Source organism: Castor canadensis, chromosome 2, assembly GCF_047511655.1.
Source record: "Castor canadensis chromosome 2, mCasCan1.hap1v2, whole genome shotgun sequence".
In the NCBI taxonomy this organism is placed as follows: domain Eukaryota; kingdom Metazoa; phylum Chordata; class Mammalia; order Rodentia; family Castoridae; genus Castor; species Castor canadensis.
Window position 1 is genome coordinate 50,237,642 of NC_133387.1, and position 18,905 is coordinate 50,256,546.

The 18,905-nt window shown below is 36.1% G+C and overlaps 1 protein-coding gene across 3 annotated transcripts in view; it reads left to right on the forward strand.

Moving 5' to 3' along the window:
- The window catches only part of Pex1 (peroxisomal biogenesis factor 1), a 52,764-nt gene that overhangs the window by 17,668 nt on the left and 16,191 nt on the right, over positions 1–18,905 (forward strand). For all 3 annotated transcript variants that reach the window (XM_074064742.1, XM_074064743.1, XM_020161183.2), the window contains exons 10-17: positions 801–933; positions 4,814–4,910; positions 6,105–6,275; positions 7,776–7,930; positions 13,056–13,245; positions 13,455–13,621; positions 15,148–15,282; positions 17,410–17,474. In XM_074064742.1, coding sequence (XP_073920843.1) covers positions 801–933; positions 4,814–4,910; positions 6,105–6,275; positions 7,776–7,930; positions 13,056–13,245; positions 13,455–13,621; positions 15,148–15,282; positions 17,410–17,474 — 1,113 coding nt within the window. The remainder of the gene's footprint in view (positions 1–800; positions 934–4,813; positions 4,911–6,104; positions 6,276–7,775; positions 7,931–13,055; positions 13,246–13,454; positions 13,622–15,147; positions 15,283–17,409; positions 17,475–18,905) is intronic.

Here is an 18,905-nt window from a genome sequence, read left to right on the forward strand (position 1 = left end):
TTAAAAATATTTCAAATTAAGTTATTCCTTCACTGTCTTATTATAATAATTGGGATTTTTTTGTGTTTTCTTAACTTTTTAGGCAAACATCTCAAAAAGAACCTCCTTATAATTTCTTTATTTGTATGCAATATGAAAATCTCATAGAAACATTACCCCTTAAAATTCTTCACAGTGGCTTTTAGTAAATGCAGTAGTGATATAACTTCTTTTATACTATTGTATAATCTATCAGTGTTTTCACAAAAGAATTAAGCCATAAAGTCAAAATGTTTAAATGTAACACAGTATGTGTTAACATAGTCCCTTTAGGTTCTAATTTTGTAAATTTGCTACTATTATTTCTATTAACATGAATGAAATTGTGATAGAAGTCAAGAAACAGCTTAAAGTTCATATTTATATAATCTATAGATTGTAACGAGATTTCAAAGATGGTGTTTATGAGGAAATATGTTATTATTCTAAGTACTTCAGAAGTACCCATTTATAGTTAATTGATTATATGCTAAAAATTATTTGAGGGTAGGGGAATGTTTACTTCTGTTAAGTAATCCTATTAGAGCAAAACTGTTAGTAACTGTTACATGTTTGAAAGTAAAAAACTAATTTAGAAAGCTGTGAATCAGATGTAGCACCATCAATATGCCTGCTTTCAAGTAGAGGAGAATGCTAAGATTTTACTCTTTTAAAATTCATTAATTAAACCAGGAAGGAAAGTTTCAGCATTTTTTTTTTTTACTCGCTAGATTTTATCCTGCTTCAGTCTTCTATCATGTAACAACTTAAATATTTTGCAGAGGAGTGAATTCTTTAGGCATGTCCTGCATGGAGCATATCACGCATAGCCTCCTGGGACGCCCTTTGTCTCGGCAGCTGATGTCCCTTATTGCAGGACTTAGGAATGGAGCCCTTTTACTCACTGGAGGAAAGGTACATACTTAAAATGTGTTCTTTTTTTGTTAACTAATAACTTTTAATTCCACTCTCTTTGGGTTTTACTTATGTGTATAAAGGGCTGTTCATATGAGATAAAGCAGTCATTCACTCAATAATACTTTTGTGTGCCTGCTATTGGATATTGGGGAAGTAAAGATGAATGAGACTAATTTTCCCCTGCTCTTTTTCTGTGTCAACTGGTAATGGTTATATGGTTTTGGTTTTTAGGCTATTGATAGTGTTGATTGATTTTGGAATGTTGAACCAGCCTTGTATCCCTACAATAAATCCCACCTGCTTGTGGTATATCATTCTTTATACATTGCTGAGTTCTATTTGCTATTGCTTTGCTGAGACTTTTTTTATATCTAAGTTTATGAGAGAGATTAGTCTGAAGATTATTGATTTTGTACTATCTTTGTGTGGTTTTGCTATTACAGTATTATTGGCCTCATAAAATGTGTTGGGAAGTGTTTGCTCGTCTTTTTTGGAAGGGTGATTATACAAAATCGGTGTTAATTCTTCTTTAAATGTTTAGTAAAATCTCCAGTGGAACAATCCAGGCCTGGAGATTCCTTCATCATTACCTTTTAGTTGCAAATTCAGTTTCTTTAATGGTTATTGGACTATTCAGGTAGTCTACTTCCTCTTGGTTGACAAGTAGTTAGTGGTTTTTAAAGATCTGGTATAGTTCTACAGTGTCAGATTTACTAGTGTAAGGTTCTTTTTTCTTATTATCGTTGAATCCCTTCAGGATCTGTTTTTTTTTTTTTTTTTTTGATTTTGTGGTTTTTTTTCTTTTTTTAGCGGCAGTAGGGTTTGAACTCAGGGTCTCGTGCTTGCTAGGCAGGCACTCTTACCACTTGAACCACTCGACCAGCCCCTTTTGGTGTTGGATATTTTCAAGATAGGGTCTTATGAACTATTTGCCTGGGCTGACTTTGAACCATGATCCTCCTGATCTCTGCCTTCTCAATAGCTAGAATTACAGGTGTGAGCCACCAGGGCCTGGCTGCAGGATCTGTTTTGATAGCCTATTTCCCAATTTTGGTGATTGGCATCTTCTTTCTTTTTTAATTTTGATGATCTTGCTCAAGGCTCATGACCTTTTAATGGGGCTTACTGTATTCTGTACCAAAGCTGTGTTGTTTCCAAGATCCAAAGACCATAGTGTGATTTTTGTGAGTCTTTGTGCTTTTCTTAATTCAGATTTTTAAGACTTCTTCACCCCTATTTCACTACTCACTGCATTTTAATAACTTTTTCCTATTACTAGCCCAGTTTCTCCTAATTCTTATTTTAAATATAGCAACTGAGGCTGGGTGTGGTATTTCATGCCTATAATCCCAGCACTTGGGAGGCAGAGACAGAGGTGAGCCCTCCACCAGAGGGATGGTAAGTTTGAGGCCAGCCTGTGTTACATAGCAAGCCCCTATATAAATGAATGAATAAATAAATAAACAAACAAATAAATAAAGCAACTGCATAGTTGCTATATCCTACTGATTCAGATACCAGACTTCCAGAGTTTTACCTGGGTGTAGTATGGTTAATAAAAACAACAAGCAGGAGACCAGATTTGAGTTCCACCTCTGTCAAATACTTACTGATTGTGGCCTTGAATAGTTAAAGTTTCAAAGTCCTATCTGCGTTCATAAGATTAACCTCACATAAGGGAGAAAATAGATATGAAAGAGCTGTGCAACTGAAAAGTACTCTTTAAGTGTGAATTACTGAGTCAAGAAAAAAGGCCCTTTATTTATTTATTTATTTTATTTTTTTTCAGGGCCTGAACTCAGGGGCTTGAACTCAGGATCTTTCACCTTGAGCCACTCCACCAGCCCTGTTTTTGTGAAGGGTTTTTCGTGATAGGGTCTCATGAACTATTTTCCTGGGCTGGCTTCAAACCGAGATCCTCCTGATCTCTGCCTCGTGAGTAACTAGGATTACAGGTGGAAGCCACTAGTGCCCAGCTGGAGAAAAGGCCCTTTGACTAGGAAAATGATGATGACAAGTTGGGCTGATACCAAACATCCACAGAGTTTCTTTACTGTTCAGAGCCCATCTACTTTAAATATTATAATTGCAATTCTATAAACTTTAATGATAGTACATATTTGTTGAATGCCTCCAAAAGTTCAGACTTCACATATCAATCTTGCATGTTTCTGGTGTGTAGTAGTCAGGACAAATACTAAAGCTGATTCACAGCCATTGGAGTTAGACAAATGACAGTGGAAAAAAATAATAGGGCTGAGGGAGTGGCTCATGGCAGAGTACCTGCCTAGCAAGCATGAAGCCCTGAGTTCAAACACCAGCACTGCAAAAAAAAAAAAAAAACTAGATTGGTGAAAGAAACTGATGAGAAAAGAACTATTAAAAAGCTACCAAATTCAGCCTTGCCAGAGGACACCACAGCAATGCCTAGCAAAATTTTAAATATGTATATTGTATCCTCTAATGTCAACAGTATTTCTAAAAATTTATACTGAAGGTATAATCTGACAAGTCAGTAAGTATATTTAAGTGGAGGTTTGTTTTGACTTTATAATAGTTAAAAATTGGAAGCAGCATGAATATAGACTAGAAGAGACTTGTTAAGCATTGTTGGTCAGTAAGTCCCTTGTTAAATACAGTATGGTCAATGTGTACACAGTGCTGAAGTACCAGGGAGGCAATGGAGCTGTGTGTGACATGGAAAGAAGGAAGACAGTGACTTATTAAGTAGCATAATCAGATTGTAGAACTGAATCTGAATATTTATTCAGATTATGAATATTTTAGTCCTATCTTTATAAATTTATATAAAATATAGAATGTGTAGAGAAGGGTAAATATCAAAACAACTGATAATAGTTACTTCTGTAAGGTGAAATGATTACTTTTATTTACAATTATTTTGCATTTTTACATATTATTTTATAATAAGAAAAAAACAAAGCTTTTTTTAAAAAAAAAGTATACATTGGATTAAAACAAGTGGAATCATTTAGTATAAAAATAAAAGTACAATTCTGTCTACCTTAATAGTTTCTAAAGAGCCAGGTGCTACAGAGTATACCTATAATCACAGCTACTCAGAAGACTGAGGCTGGGGGATTGAGAGTTTAAAGTCACCTTGGGCTGCATAGCAAGATCCCATCTCAAACAAACCCAGATGTTACAATTGTGTCCATCATACCAAAATGAACATCTTTGAAGGTTGCACAGTACACTAATTGCTAGTGATAGTGCCTTGAAACGGAGTGCTAATTAAAATTATTTAATGTAAGATAACAGGGAAATGAATAATACATTTTTTTTCCTTTAAAAAGTCATTGAAAGAGCCAGACATGGTAGATCATGTCTGTAATCCCAGCACTCTGGAGGTGGAGGCAGGAGGATCATGGTTCAAAGCCAGCCTGGGCTATCATAGTAAGACACTGTTTCAAAAGCAAAACAACAACAAAAATCATTGAAATTAAATGGGACTATGTTTCATTTATCTAGAAAAATTATTTTACATATATTAGTCCTTTCTAGGAATAATAAAACATTACCTGTTTTTAATTGATTTAATTTTTTAATTAAATGTTTTAATTGATTTAATTTTTATTTGATTTAAATATTAGTATCCATTTTAACTAGCAAGTTATAAAAAATAAATTAGATGTTTAAGTCTATTTACTGTAATGAACATAAGATACAGCCAACTCTTTGAACAGTAACAGCTTAAAGGAAAAGCCATATTTCAGCAGCACCAGAATCCCACACTGCAATCTTTTGCTGAGTACTTGCTGACTGATGAGGCTGGATCTTGGAGGTTGCCATGATGACAGAAGCTATTTCTCTGGTTAGATATATTGAGAGCTCTGATGAAGTAATTATCTTCTAGGGAAGTGGAAAATCAACTTTAGCCAAAGCAGTCTGTAAAGAAACATTTGACATATTGGACACCCACGTGGAGATAGTTGACTGTAAAGCTTTACGAGGTATGAATGTGGCTACAGTATATAAATCCCTTTCCTAGTAGAGAGAAATGTTATTGTTAGTGCCATTAGTTAATAGATACAGAGATCACCTAATTTTTAACTTTTCTGTGTGTCACTCATTGAAAATCCTTAGAAATGTTAAGTCTTTCTAATGTTTCTGATAAAATTTCTAAAACTATATTTGCTGGAGGCTTATTTTTTTTTTTCTTTCTAGCCAAAGCTCTTTGTAGATTGCATTCCTGGAAATGGCAACATATATCACTCTGAGAAAATTAGTATTTAGAATATATGCTAAATGGGTATAAATTATCTCTGAATTGCTATGGGAAATGATCAAGTTGCTGCCTCAGGGGGAGGGAAAGTGGATAATTGTGGAGAGCACTGTGAAGAATTTCAATTTGCCACATAGCGCTGTGTGCTCTCTCAAAAGTCTTTAGCATTCACAGTATTGTCTACTCAATTAAAACAAGAGATTGACAAGATTTTCACTTTGAACAGCTCCTTTTCTTCCCTTGGCTTCTGCTACCAAACATTTCCAACTAGTCTATATTTTTTGCCAGGTATATAATGAGAAACTAAGAAATAGCCTTTGAAAACTCATTGCTTTATTGCTATAAAGGAGGTTTTAGTGGCACTGCCTATTCTCTGTGTCCTGCTTGAAGCCTCGTGAGAAAACTTTAAGTTAGAGCTAAGTAACAGGAAATCATATCGGCTTATGAATTTCTTTACTTTCTGTTCTTTGAAAATTAAAACTTTGCAACCTGCCAACAAATTTGAAGCCAAATTTGTGGTTCAAATAAAGCAACTCTAGGATCTCCAGGTGTTATATTTGTCAGTTTTACTTGAATCTTGACCCTTTATGCTCATTTATGGTTTCCCACATCCTATTTTTAGTTTACTATTTTATTGCAAACCATCTGAAATTCTCTGTGGAGTGACACCCCATATAAATAAATACATATATACAGAATTATCATAGCATATTCCTTGTCTTAGAGATAAAATTTGGCACTTTACTGAGTCCTTTGAGATTATAATAATTGAAGTGTGTCAGTGGTCAATACATTTTTATGATTGGTATACTAATAAAACATTATAGTTAAATCAGTATTGAGCTCTTCTAGTGCTTCCAAAAGGGTAGCCTGAAATTTTCCAGCCCTGAAATAACATTGAAGCCGTATTATCTGTGTGAAGGAAAAAGGCTTGAAAGCATACAGAAGACCCTTGAGTCAGCCTTCTCGGAGGCAGTGTGGAGGCAGCCATCTGTTGTTCTGCTGGACGACCTCGATCTCATTGCTGGACTGCCTGCTGGCCCAGAGCATGAGCACAGCCCTGATGCTCTGCAGAGCCAGCGGCTCGCACATGGTAACGCATCCCCTACTGACTTCAGGGCTTTCACTTTTGGCAGTCAGCATGTTTAGCCTTAATGGTTTACTACTGTCCTCAGAGAAGAGTATATATGCTGTGTTACATGTTAACCTTTGAGGCCTCGGTTAGGGTTCTGCAGTTGTTCTGTGTTTATAAATTTGGTAGAGGAAGAGCAGTGTGAAAATCCTGCAGTCTCATGGTTAGTCTTTTGGGGCCTTTTCATTTTCCTTTACTTTCTAGAAATTGATTAATTTACAGATTTACTCTTGTTTTTGTTTAGCAAATATTTGTCAAATGCTTGTATACAACTAAAAGTAAACAGATGATTTTAGTGCAGAATGATAGTAATAATGAGGCTACTGAGTGCCCTTTCTAGACTAGGGGTTGCTTTGTACTCTACATGCAGGTATTCTCCTGATTTTATAAGTTAGTAAGTGGAAATTCAGAGATGAACTGTTTGGACCAGGGTGAGCACTAGAAGGTGGCAAAGTATACCACACTAGAAGTATGTGCATGATACCCTAGGAGCATATAACTAAATTGGGGGTGAGGTGTTATCAAGGAAAACTTTTGGAGAAGTTGATAACTGAGCTGAGTTTTGATGGAGGAAGATAAATTAGTATGAAGCAATTTCATGCTAATGAAGAAGCAAAGGAAATATATGTAGTTCACAGGGGAAGGCACGGAGGTATAAGAAACCATAGTGTGCTGGGGAATATGCCACTGATTGGACCTTAGAATGCAAGGAGAGAACTGACTGGGAGGTGAGGCTGGAAGTTCTGGCAACATTGAACTGCCTCAAGGTTCTTGAGAGCTGAAATTGACACAAAGTGTGGCTTGCATTATTATTAACTAGTGTTAATCTCAACCTTTGAATTCTATAGTTGCTGTAAAAGTAGCATTAACCAGTCTTACAATGAATTCGAACACTGAGTCTATTAGTATAGTGGTTAAAGGAGGGCTGCAAATTTCTGGGTCAGGACTCAAATCTACATCACTAATACCTATTTCAGCTTTGACCTTCTCATATTAAACCTTGCAAGACATTGGGTTAAAAAGAGATTGCTTAAGAATTGATAGAAATATGAGCTATATTTTGCTTTAATTAATAGAATAAAATATGGAAATCTATCACCCTTCTAGAATATTAATTGTAGAAATGTCTTTTTTATTTTTATTCACTCACTTCCTTTATAAGATCCAGGAGTAGGGAACCTTACTAGACATTGTTCTAAATATGTAGTCTGAGTTTACAGAACTTCTCATACCTCCATTAGACTGATTACAGCCTGGCCCATATTTGGTCCTTTGTCGATAAATCTGTGAGTGAATGAATGAATGAATGAATGAATTTTTAAAATTAAAAATTTTAAAAATTTAAAGCCTAATATTATCATTAAAGCCTAATATTATCACTCTTTTTAATAATTGTAAGATATAATTGTAAATTTTCTTGTTTTTTTCCCGAGCTTTTACACTATATTTCTTAATTTCTAGCTTTGAATGATATAATTAAAGACTTTATTTCCATGGGAAGTTTGGTTGCACTGATTGCCACAAGCCAGTTTCAACATTCTCTCCATCCTTTGCTTATTTCTGCTCAAGGAATTCATATCTTTCAGTGTGTCCAACACATTCAGCCTCCTAATCAGGTAATATACTACTTAAGACCACTGAAATATGTCCCCCTTGATAGAAATTATTCCTTGTTTTATTAATGATTTATATTTTTAAGCTTATTGCTTGTAAGTGATCTTGAGGATAGTTAAAAAGCAAAACTTGTACATACTGTGTTATGTGTACAAGCTATAATTTATAACCATCTGAAATGAAATGTTACCAAGTACTTTGTAAGTAAATGTTGTTTCTGAAACACAGTATTTTTTTCCTGAATGACAAAGAACAGTAGGAAATGTGGATGGAAGTCTTTTAAAATTTTCATTACAGACTAGCAGAGTGGCTCAGGGGGTAGAGCGCCTGCCTAGCAAGCATCAGGTCCTGAGTTCAAATGTCAGTACCACCCAAAAAATTTTTTTTATTAAACACTTTTTTTTCCTACCAGCACATATCCTGTTCCCTTTGGGGACACATGCTTATAAGGGGTTTAGTGGCCATGTAAAGAAGTATGGTCTGGGGCTGGCAATCATATTTTAAATTTTCCTTTAAAAGTCTCATCTAGTGTCAAATATTCAGGCTTTAGGTTACTTAACTGTTTTGTTTTTTTTTTTTTGAAGAACAAAAGGATTTTACCTGTTAAGTGTAACAGAAATCTGGGGATGTATCTCAGTACAAGTGTACCTGCCTAGCTTTCATGAGGCCCTGGGTTTGACACCCACCACCACAACAGCAAAAAATAAACAAAGACAAGGGAGGCACTCTCCCCACTCCTGTTCAACACAGTACTGGAATTCCTAGCCAGAGCAATTCGGCAAGAAGAAGGAATAAAAGGAATACAAATAGGTAAAGAAACTGCCAAAATATCCCTATTTGCAGACGACATGATCCTATACCTTAAAGACCCAAAAAACTCTACTCAGAAGCTTCTAGACATCATCAATAGCTATAGCAAGGTAGCAGGATATAAAATCAACATAGAAAAACCATTAGCATTTCTATACACTAATAATGAACTGAGAAAGAATATATGAAAACAATTCCATTTACAATAGCCTCAAAAAAATCAAATACCTAGGTGTAAACCTAACAAAAGATGTGAAAGACCTCCACAGGGAAAACTATAAACTTCTGAAGAAAGAGATTGAGGAAGACTATAGAAAGTGGAGAGATCTCCCATGCTCATGGATTGGTAGAATCAACATAGTAAAAATGTCGATACTCCCAAAAGCAATCTACATTTTTAATGCAGTTCCCGTCAAAATCCCAATGACATTCATCAAAGAGATTGAAAAATCTGTCGTGAAATTTATTTGGAAACACAAGAAGCCACAAATAGCCAAGGCAATACTCAGTAAAAAGAACAATGCTGGAGGTATCACGATACCTGACTTCAAACTATATTACAAAGCAATAGCAATAAAAACAGCATGGTACTGGCACAAAAACAGACATGAAGACCAGTGGACAGAATAGAGGACCCAGATATGAAGCCACACAACTATAACCAACTTATCTTTGACAAGGTGCAAAAAATATACGATAGAGAAATAGCAGCCTCTTCAACAAAAACTGCTGGGAAAACTGATTAGCAGTCTGCAAAAAACTGAAACTAGATCCAAGTATATCACCCTATACCAATATTAACTCAAAATGGATCAAGGACATTAATATCAGACCCCAAACTCTAAAGTTGGTACAGAAAAGAGTAGGAAATACTTTGGAACTAATAGGTATACTCAAGGACTTTCTTAATGGAACCCCAGCAGCTCAGCAACTAAGAGATAGCATAGATAAATGGGATTTCATAAAACCAAAAAGCTTCTGCTCAACAAAAGAAATGGTCTCTAAACTGAAGAGAACACCCACAGAGTGGGACAAAATATTTGCCAGCTACACATTAGACAAAGGACTGATAACCAGAATATATAGGGAATTCAAAAAACTAAATTCTCCCAAAATTAATGAACCAATAAAGAAAAGGACAAGTGAACTAAACAAAACTTTCTCAAAAGAAGAAATTCAAATGACCAAAAAACACATGAAAAAATGCTCACCATCCCTAGCAATAAAGGAAATGCAAATTAAAACCACATAAGATTCCACCTCACCCCTGTTAGAATAGCCATCATTAGCAACACCACCAACAACAGGTGTTGGCGAGGATGTGGGGAAAAAGGAACCCTTTTACACTGTTGGTGGGAATGCAAACTAGTACAACCACTCTGGAAAAAAATGTGGAGGCTACTTAAAAATCTAAACATAGATCTACCATATGATCCAGCAATACCACTCTTGGGGATATACCCAAAAGACTGTGACACAAGTTACTCCAGAGGCACCTGCACATCCATGTTTATTGCAGCACTATTCACAATAGCCAAGTTATGGAAACAGCCAAAATGCCCCACTACTGATGAATGAATTAAGAAAATGTGGTATTTATATACAATGGAATTTTATGCAGCCATGAAGAAAAATGAAATGTTATCATTCGCAAGTAAATGGATGGAACTGGAGAGCATCATTCTGAGTGAGGTTAGCCTGGCCCAAAAGACCAAAAATCATATGTTCTCCCTCATATGCAGACATTAGATCAAGGGCAAACACAACAAGGGGATTGGACTTTGATCACATGATAAAGCAAAAGCACACAAGGGAGGTATGAGGATAGGTAAGACACCCAAAAAACTAGATAGCATTTGTTGCCCTCAATACAGAGAAACTAATGCAGATGCTTTAAAGCGACAGAGGCCAATAGGAGAAGGGAACCAGGAACTAGAGAAAAGATTAGTTCGAGAAGAATTAATTTAGAAGGTAACACACATGCACAGGAAATCAATGCATGTCAACTCCCTGTATAGCTATCCTTATTTCAACTAGCAAAAACCCTTGTTCCTTCCTATTATTGCTTATACTCTCTCTTCAACAAAATTAGAGATAAGGGCAAAATAGTTTCTGCCTGGTAGCGAGGGGGTGGGGGGAAGAGGGAGGGGACAAGGGGAAGGGGGGAGAAATGACCCAAACATTGTATGCACATGAATAAAACAAAAAAGAAAAAAATAAAAAAGAGGTGGGGGGGAGGATAACAGAATGGTAGTGATACTGGTCATTGAGTATGTTTTTTTTTTTTTTATTTTATTTTGAGTATGTTTTTAGAAATAAATTTTTTAGGAATGAAAAGAACACTCTGGTGGTACTGGGGGTTTGAACCCAAGGCCTCATGCTTGCTAGGCAGACATCTACCACTTGAGCCACTGTGTTGGTTGCTTTATGCTTGGAACCATCTGGACTGTTGACCCTCTTGTTTGTGCATTTGTGCTTCCCCACTTAGCTGGGGATGATGGGGCTCACCACTGTGCCAAATTGTTGGTTTTGAGATGGGGTCTTGTGAACTTTTTGCCTGGGCTGGCCTCAAACCGTGATCGATCCTTCTAATTTCCATCTCCCAAGTAGCTAGGGTTACTTTTGAGCTACCACTCCCAGCTTGAAGAAAGGGAGCCATACATTAATACAAATGCTTCTTATTAGAGAAAGCAATGGCAATCATTTATCAGTGTGACTTTTTAAACAACTTTTGATGTATACTTAAAGTACAACAAAGTCATACATTTAAAGTGTACAAGTTAATCAGTTTTAGCATATGTATGCACTATGAAACCATTGCCACACTTAAGGTAAGAAATATTTCCATCACTCCCACTAGTTTCCTAGTACCTTTTGCAGTTCATGCCCACGCAATCACTAATCTGCTTTCTTTCACTATAAATTATACCAACTGATTTTTCTCCACAAACATGTAGTTATATATTACATAATGGCATTTTTTTTTCTTTTCTTTTTTTTTTTGGCAGTATTGGGGCTTGAACTTAGGGCCTCATGCATGCTAGGCTTGCTAGGCAGGCACACGTGATGGCACTTCAGTCAGTGATGAGCCACATAAGTGGCTCAAAAGATTATGATGGAGTCACTTAGTGACTTCATCACAATATCCTGTATGAGTTACCCAAGAGTTCATGGTGGTGTTGGTGTAAACAGGCAATCATATAAAAATGGAGTACATACAATTATCACAGAATGTTGTTTATTTGTTTTGGTGGTACTGGGGTTTGAACTCAGGGCTTTGTGCTTGCTAGGTAAGCATGTTGCCATTTGAGCTGCAATTCCAGCCCTTATGCCCAGTATGTAATATTTAAAAATGATAATAAATGACTATGTTGCTGGTTTATATATTTATTGTACTATTCTTTTTATCATTGTTTTAGAATTTACCTCTTCCATTGATTTTTAAAGTTTACTATAAAACAGTGTGCCTCATAATCTCAGGTTTACCGCATCTCTTGGTTGTATCATTTTCTCTTGCTCTTGACTTAATGGCATGTTGTTCTGTTCATCATGGCCTATAAGCATACAAATATTCACTACCATTGTTACCAGGAAGTGGCCAAATCAAGTGATTGACCTGGAATTGAAATTAAGTGTGATAAAGGACCTGGAAAATCAGTGATGGTTATTGCTTACCCATCAGGCATGTCTTACTCCATCGCAGCTACAATCTTAAAGAATAAGAACAAAGTTGTTAAAGGAATTGCTTCATTGAAAGGCCTCAGACTAACAAAAACTACAAAAGGATTTGCATCAGATATGGAGAAACTTCTAGTTCCGGAATTAAAGACCAGACACAAAAGTATACCCTTCTTAAAACCATGATTATGGACAAAGCAGACTGTATTTGTGATGCTAAAAGAAAAGGCTAGACCCAACCATGATGTTGAATTTACTGTTAGCTGTGGTTTAAATGACTCAAGAGTTATTCATTACACAGTATGAAACTAGTAGGTAAATCTGATGTGAAGGCAGCTGGAAAGCATGTAGAAACTACACAAGCTGATTTTGGAGAGAAATTACTTGCCAGAAGAAATCTGGCGAGAGCAGTTAGCAGAGCAAGTCTGGCAGAGCTTTAGGCCATCCCACACAGCTCAGGTGTATGGTAGATGTACTATCTAGGTTTGTATTAGTGGATTCTTACAGTGTTCACACAGTGAGGAAATTGCCTAGTGAGGCTTTTCTCAGAATTTACCTTCATTGTTAAGTGACATATGACTGTACTAAAATATACAATTGAATAAAATTTGTAACTTGAATTTTGTGTTTTTTCTTTAGGAACAAAGATGCGAAATTCTGCATAATGTAATAAAAAATAAACTGAACTGTGATATAAACAAGTTTACTAATCTTGACCTGCAACGTATAGCTAAAGAAACTGAAGGGTTTGTGGCTAGAGATTTTACAGTGCTTGTGGATCGAGCCATACATTCTCGTCTCTCTCATCAGTGTATATCCGCCAGGGAAGGTATGTTTTCCTATAGAACCTGGGAGTCCTCTTTCTGTGGTGGAGAAGTGTAATTGTAGTAAGGTAAGAATTAAATATATTTCATTTTAGTATTTGAATAAGTTTTTATCTGAATAGAAAATTATCATTTCTAGCAAAGGAGATTACATATTTTAAAAATTCACATATTGAAATAGGACCCAAAAGAGGTTTTATTTATTTTGAAACAGAATTATTTTTAACAACATTGGACTTCCAGAAGGCTCTCCAAGGATTTATTCCTGCATCTCTGAGAAATGTCAACCTGCATAAACCTAGAGACCTGGGCTGGAATAAGATTGGTGGATTACATGAAGTTCGGCAGATACTCATGGATACTATCCAATTACCAGCCAAGGTACCTTAAAAAACAAACAAACAAAAACACCAAGTACCCAGAAGAAACCTTGACTTATTGGCTTTGACTTTATTTGTTGGCTTGCCCAACCTCAGTTTGACTAAGTATTTAGTTATCAAATAAATGTCAGTTACTTTAACAGATTTATGTTTCTAAGTATTTGATACACAACTTGCTCACCAGAAACTTATAAGGAAAGATCAGGTTATATTTATAGTAATTACATGAAGTATGAATTTCATAATTCTGTTTTACTTGAATCATTCAGATTTTACTAAAACAAAATGAACTGTCTGTTGGGATTTAAACAGAAATAGATAGGAATGGTCTAGGAGGTTGGAAGAGTCCTCTAGATCATAGGACTGGTAGAATTAAACCAGATTTCCAGACTCTTGAGTATCAGTCCTAGAAAGGAACAGTTGGCAGGCAGTATAAACTAGGAAGATGGCAAGAGAAAGGGAGCTGACGTAGATTGTTATTAAAAAGCTCACACAGTGGAGTCTAATATGTAGTATATTTGAATCGGAGACCTGAGAAATGAGAATCATTGCATGAGATCAGGGACCCGAGCAAAGAAATAAATGAGGACAGACCCAGGATTGCCTATAGCTGGGCGGTACTTCCTGGCAATGGTTGCTGTCAGGGAGTGGGACAGGTTGAGTGTGGCACAGGACTGTGTATTAAAGCGTGTGTGAGAGAATGTGGGCATGGAAGTACCAGCCAGCAGCTTCATGACCCCAAACCTAGGTCTGGCTGGGCTCCAGGCATTAATACCCAAAGCCTCTTTCAGGTTAAAATGCAGGCAGAAGTCAGACTGGAATTTCTCAACAGGTGGAATTAAATGCACATACCTAATAGAGGAGACTAGGATATTGCTGACAGAAGCCTGACATTTGAGTCACTTCAGTGTTTGGCTCACTTCAAAAGGTTTTTGCTCTCTGAGCAGCTGTTGACTCAGAAGGTAATTGAGAAGCAGTCAACAGTTGTTTAGCCTAGAGACTCTTAGGAGATTTTACTAATTTCACATGGTTTCTCTATTATTTCTTTGATTGCATATTTGAATATACACAAGTATCATAACTTAAATCATCCGTGAACCATACAGGTAGAAGTGTACTTGCTAAAAGAATGGCCTTTTGGTTTTTGTTTTCTTAATGTAGTACTCCTAAATGCTTAAAAAAAAAAAAAACAAAAAGTGAAGGTGTAGCTCCATAGAGCACTTGCCTAGAGTGAACAAGTCCTTGATTTCAGTCCCTAATAACCAGGAGGCAGGGGGGAGCAACAGTAAAAATGGAAAGAATTCTGCTGCAGTTATGTACATGTTACATGAAATATAGCCCATGATCCAGTGGGAGAAAATCTAGTAGTTCTTTGAGTTCACTAGTTGTTTTAGTCGGATTTTTTTTCTACACTGTGGTGGCAGTCGTCAACATCTGAGTACTTTTTTCTTTATGTTGATCTTTAGCTGTGGCTTAGTCATTTCTGTCCAGATTTGAACTCTTTGCCATATTTTTATTATTTTGTAGTACCCAGAATTATTTGCAAATTTGCCCATACGTCAGAGAACGGGAATACTATTGTATGGTCCTCCTGGAACAGGAAAGACCTTACTAGCTGGAGTAGTTGCACGAGAGAGTGGAATGAATTTTATTAGTATCAAGGTATGTGTACACTTATCTTTCTTTTTAATTAAGTTAAAATTTGCATAACATACAATTAGCCTTTTTATAGTGTACAGTTCATCAGTGTTTATTGTGTTTACAAAGCTGTGGAAACACCCCTTCCCTCTAGTTTCAAAACTTTTTCATCCCATTTCCTTTTCTACTGTTTCCTGGCAGTCATTAATCTGCTTTTTATCTCTGGATTTGCCTGTTCTGTGTATATCCTATGAAAGGAGTCAGGCAACATGTGACATTTTTTCTCTATCTTCTTTCACTTTGTATGTTTTTGTGCTTTATCCATGTTGTAGCATGTATCAATATTTCATTCTACTTCATGACTGAATAACATCCCATTACATACCTATCCATTCATTATCATTGATAAACATTTGGTTATTTCCACCATTTGGGTTTTATCAATAACATGCTATAAATATTCATGTACAAATTTCTGTATGGACATATGTTTTCATTTCTCTTGCTATGGAACGAGTTGTAGAATTGTTGTGTAATACGGTAATTCACATGTTAACTTTTTGAGGAACCACCAAACTCTTTTTTCACAACAACTGCACCATTTTATTATATCCCCCATCAAAGATATGTGGGAGTTCCTAATTCTCTACAGCCTTGCCAATACCATTTATGTTTCTTGATTGCGGGTAGCTTCATATTTGGAAAACTCGTAGGGAGGATTGATCCATTTATTAGATTAAAGCTGTAAGAAGTTGAGTAATAAGCCAACTCTCGTATGGCTTTTATGTTCTTGCTTAAGGTATATCTTCATGCACTCTGAAGAGGAATATGTATAAAATTCATATTAAAAAGAGCAAACTAAACTTAAAGGAAAAGAAAACCTCTGGAAGTTGGAGACTATACTGAGCAAGGAAGCTGGGTTTTCTGTGTTTTTATTTTTTGGGTTTTTTTTACTGTTCTGTTATTTGTTGGCTGCTTGTGTCACACTAGACCTCAAGTTTTTTTTTAGGTATAAAGTAAGTGTGGTGATTAAGAGTGGTGCCTCCCAGTCTACCCCTGGGGTGTCACCATGTTCTAGAGTCTAGTATCTTAATCCTGTACTTCCAGCATCTCAGCAATATTAGTTTACCAAAGAATGATTTGATTCTCAGGCAAAAGAATCATATATCGTAGTCTATTGCAAAGGTTTCAGTAAGATTTCTGGGCGAGTCAGATCCTACAAATACACATCGGAGATACCCTCCCTGACACTCATGTCTTCCCTCATTTCTAATATTTTGCTTCAGTTATTTCTTGTGTTATCCTCTAATCCTCGACCATATTGAGGAAATATAATTAAATACTAGTTTATTAGTAGATGGCTAGATAGATAAGTATTTGACATTCTTTAATTAGGTCACATATTTGGTCTTTTGCAGGTAGTGATTTTTCACTGGAGGTCTCTTTAGTAACTATTCAGTTTAAAAAGCGATCTTGGTTTAAGGAAAGATTCATTTGTTTTGAAAGTATTTTCAGTTGACTTTCAATTCCCATACAAATAAATTCATTTCAGTAATTGAAGAGACTGATTAAAGGATGCCATGTCTCTACAGATTTTCTTGGCATCTCCAAAGACTTGAGGTAAATAAGACTCTGTTCCTTTTTAAACCTTTCATCACTTCACTAAACAAATGGTTTAGTGAACCATATGGCGGGCACTGTTTTGGCACTGGAGATTCAGCAAGTGAGCAAAAGTGATTTTGAAGCCTTGTAATCTACGAGTGCAAAGAGACAATAAGCAAATAGACATATCCAATATATAATCTGCCAGGAAGATTGTAAGGAGAAAGACGGGGTGAGGAGGCACAAAGGGGTCACAGATGGCATCATCAGGCAAGTTTTCCAGAAAAGGTAGAATTTTGACAGAAATCTCAACTTAATAGAGCCATAAGCTATCAGAAGATCTGGGGATAAATGTTCTTGGCAGAGGAAATCCCAAGGGTGGGAACTCATGATACTTATTCCAGCACAGTAATTTGTAAAATGTATTTCATAGACATTTACTTGTTCATATTGGCATTTTTCTGTGATTCATTTAGACTTAGAAAAACCAGAGTTATATTTTGTTTTTAAGTAATTTCATATCAACTCTAATTTTATTTTATTTTATAGGGGCCAGAATTACTCAGCAAATATATTGGAGCCAGTGAGCAAGCTGTTCGGGATATTTTTATTAGGTTGGTTCTTTATGAATGTTTTAAAATAACTGACTTCATTATTATTTATCAGTAAGTGCTTCTTGGTCTTGCTTTTTGAAGAACTAATATCAATTATCAATAAAGGAAAGCACAAGGATTCTCCATTTCACCAAATACTACTTAAACATAAAAGGTTTTCAGTGTTAGATTTTGGAGGCTATTTGATTTTGTATTTACTTCTCTTGAAGTATTCGTAAAAATGGCATCCTTAGCCAAGTGCTGGTGGCTCACGCCTGTAATCCTAGCTGCTTGGGAGGCTGAGATCAGGAGGATTCCAGTTAAAGGCCATCCCAACCAAATAGTTCTCAAGAATCTCCCCCCAAAATAACCAGAGCAAAATGGGCTGGAGGTGTACTCAAGAAGAGTACCTGCTGTGCAGGTGCTAAACTAAAAGCTTTAGTTTTTTTCAGGGAGGATCTCGTGCTTTTTCCTTGGCTGGCATTGGGCAGCTATCCTCCTCCTACTGCTTCCCATTGAGTAGCTTGTTCCTTGAGATGGGATCTCACTAGCTTTTTGCCTGGGCTGGCCTTGAACTATGATCCTCCTAGCTCTACCTCCCAAGTAGCTGGGATTACACGTGAGCCATTAGAAACACAATCTTGATAGTATTTTTTATTTTTAAATTTTATTTTCAAATTATACATTAATACAAGGGGATTTCATTGTTAATAGTCTTGTTAGTAGAAAAAAGTTGAGTGATTAGCTTAAAAATCTTTACACAAATCAGACTCGGGTGGGAGTTTTGCTGCGCATTCAAGGAGCAGATAATTCCAGGCTATTTTTAGATCCAGAAAATATGTTACTTTCATGCATTTAATGAGGCATCTGTTGGTTTTTCTTGTCAGCATGTCAAGTGTTTGTATTAGGGGCTATTCTCCAGACATCTAGTCTACTGTTGCCAGAGATGGAATTAATGTTTTCATCTTTTGAATTGAAACAAAATTAGGATATGGGTGAGGTGGCACATACTTGTAATCCCAGCATTTGAAAGGTTGTGGCAGAAGAATCGTGAGGCCAGCCTGGGCTACACAGCAAGACATGTCTCAAAACAAAATTATTTAGTAAATTAATAAAATTAAAAATGTGGTGCTGGGTCTGTACCTTAGTGGTAGAGCATGTACTTAGTATGCAGAAGGCCCTGGGTTCAACCTTTGCACCCCCCCAAAAAAATCAAACTTCAAATCAGGAAAAAATGTAAAATAGATATTAAAATGGTTCTCTAATAAGTAGGAATCAAAGAAATATTTCACTTCCTAAGACCTGGGTTTTTTGTTCCTTATTTGTCCAGAAGACAGGGGTCTGTAGACAAATGCCTTAACCTCTCTTAAGACTCAGTTTATTGAAAATGAGGATAACTACCTATGTCTTGCCTCCATAAGGGTTTATCGAGAAAATTAAAATACAAAAAAT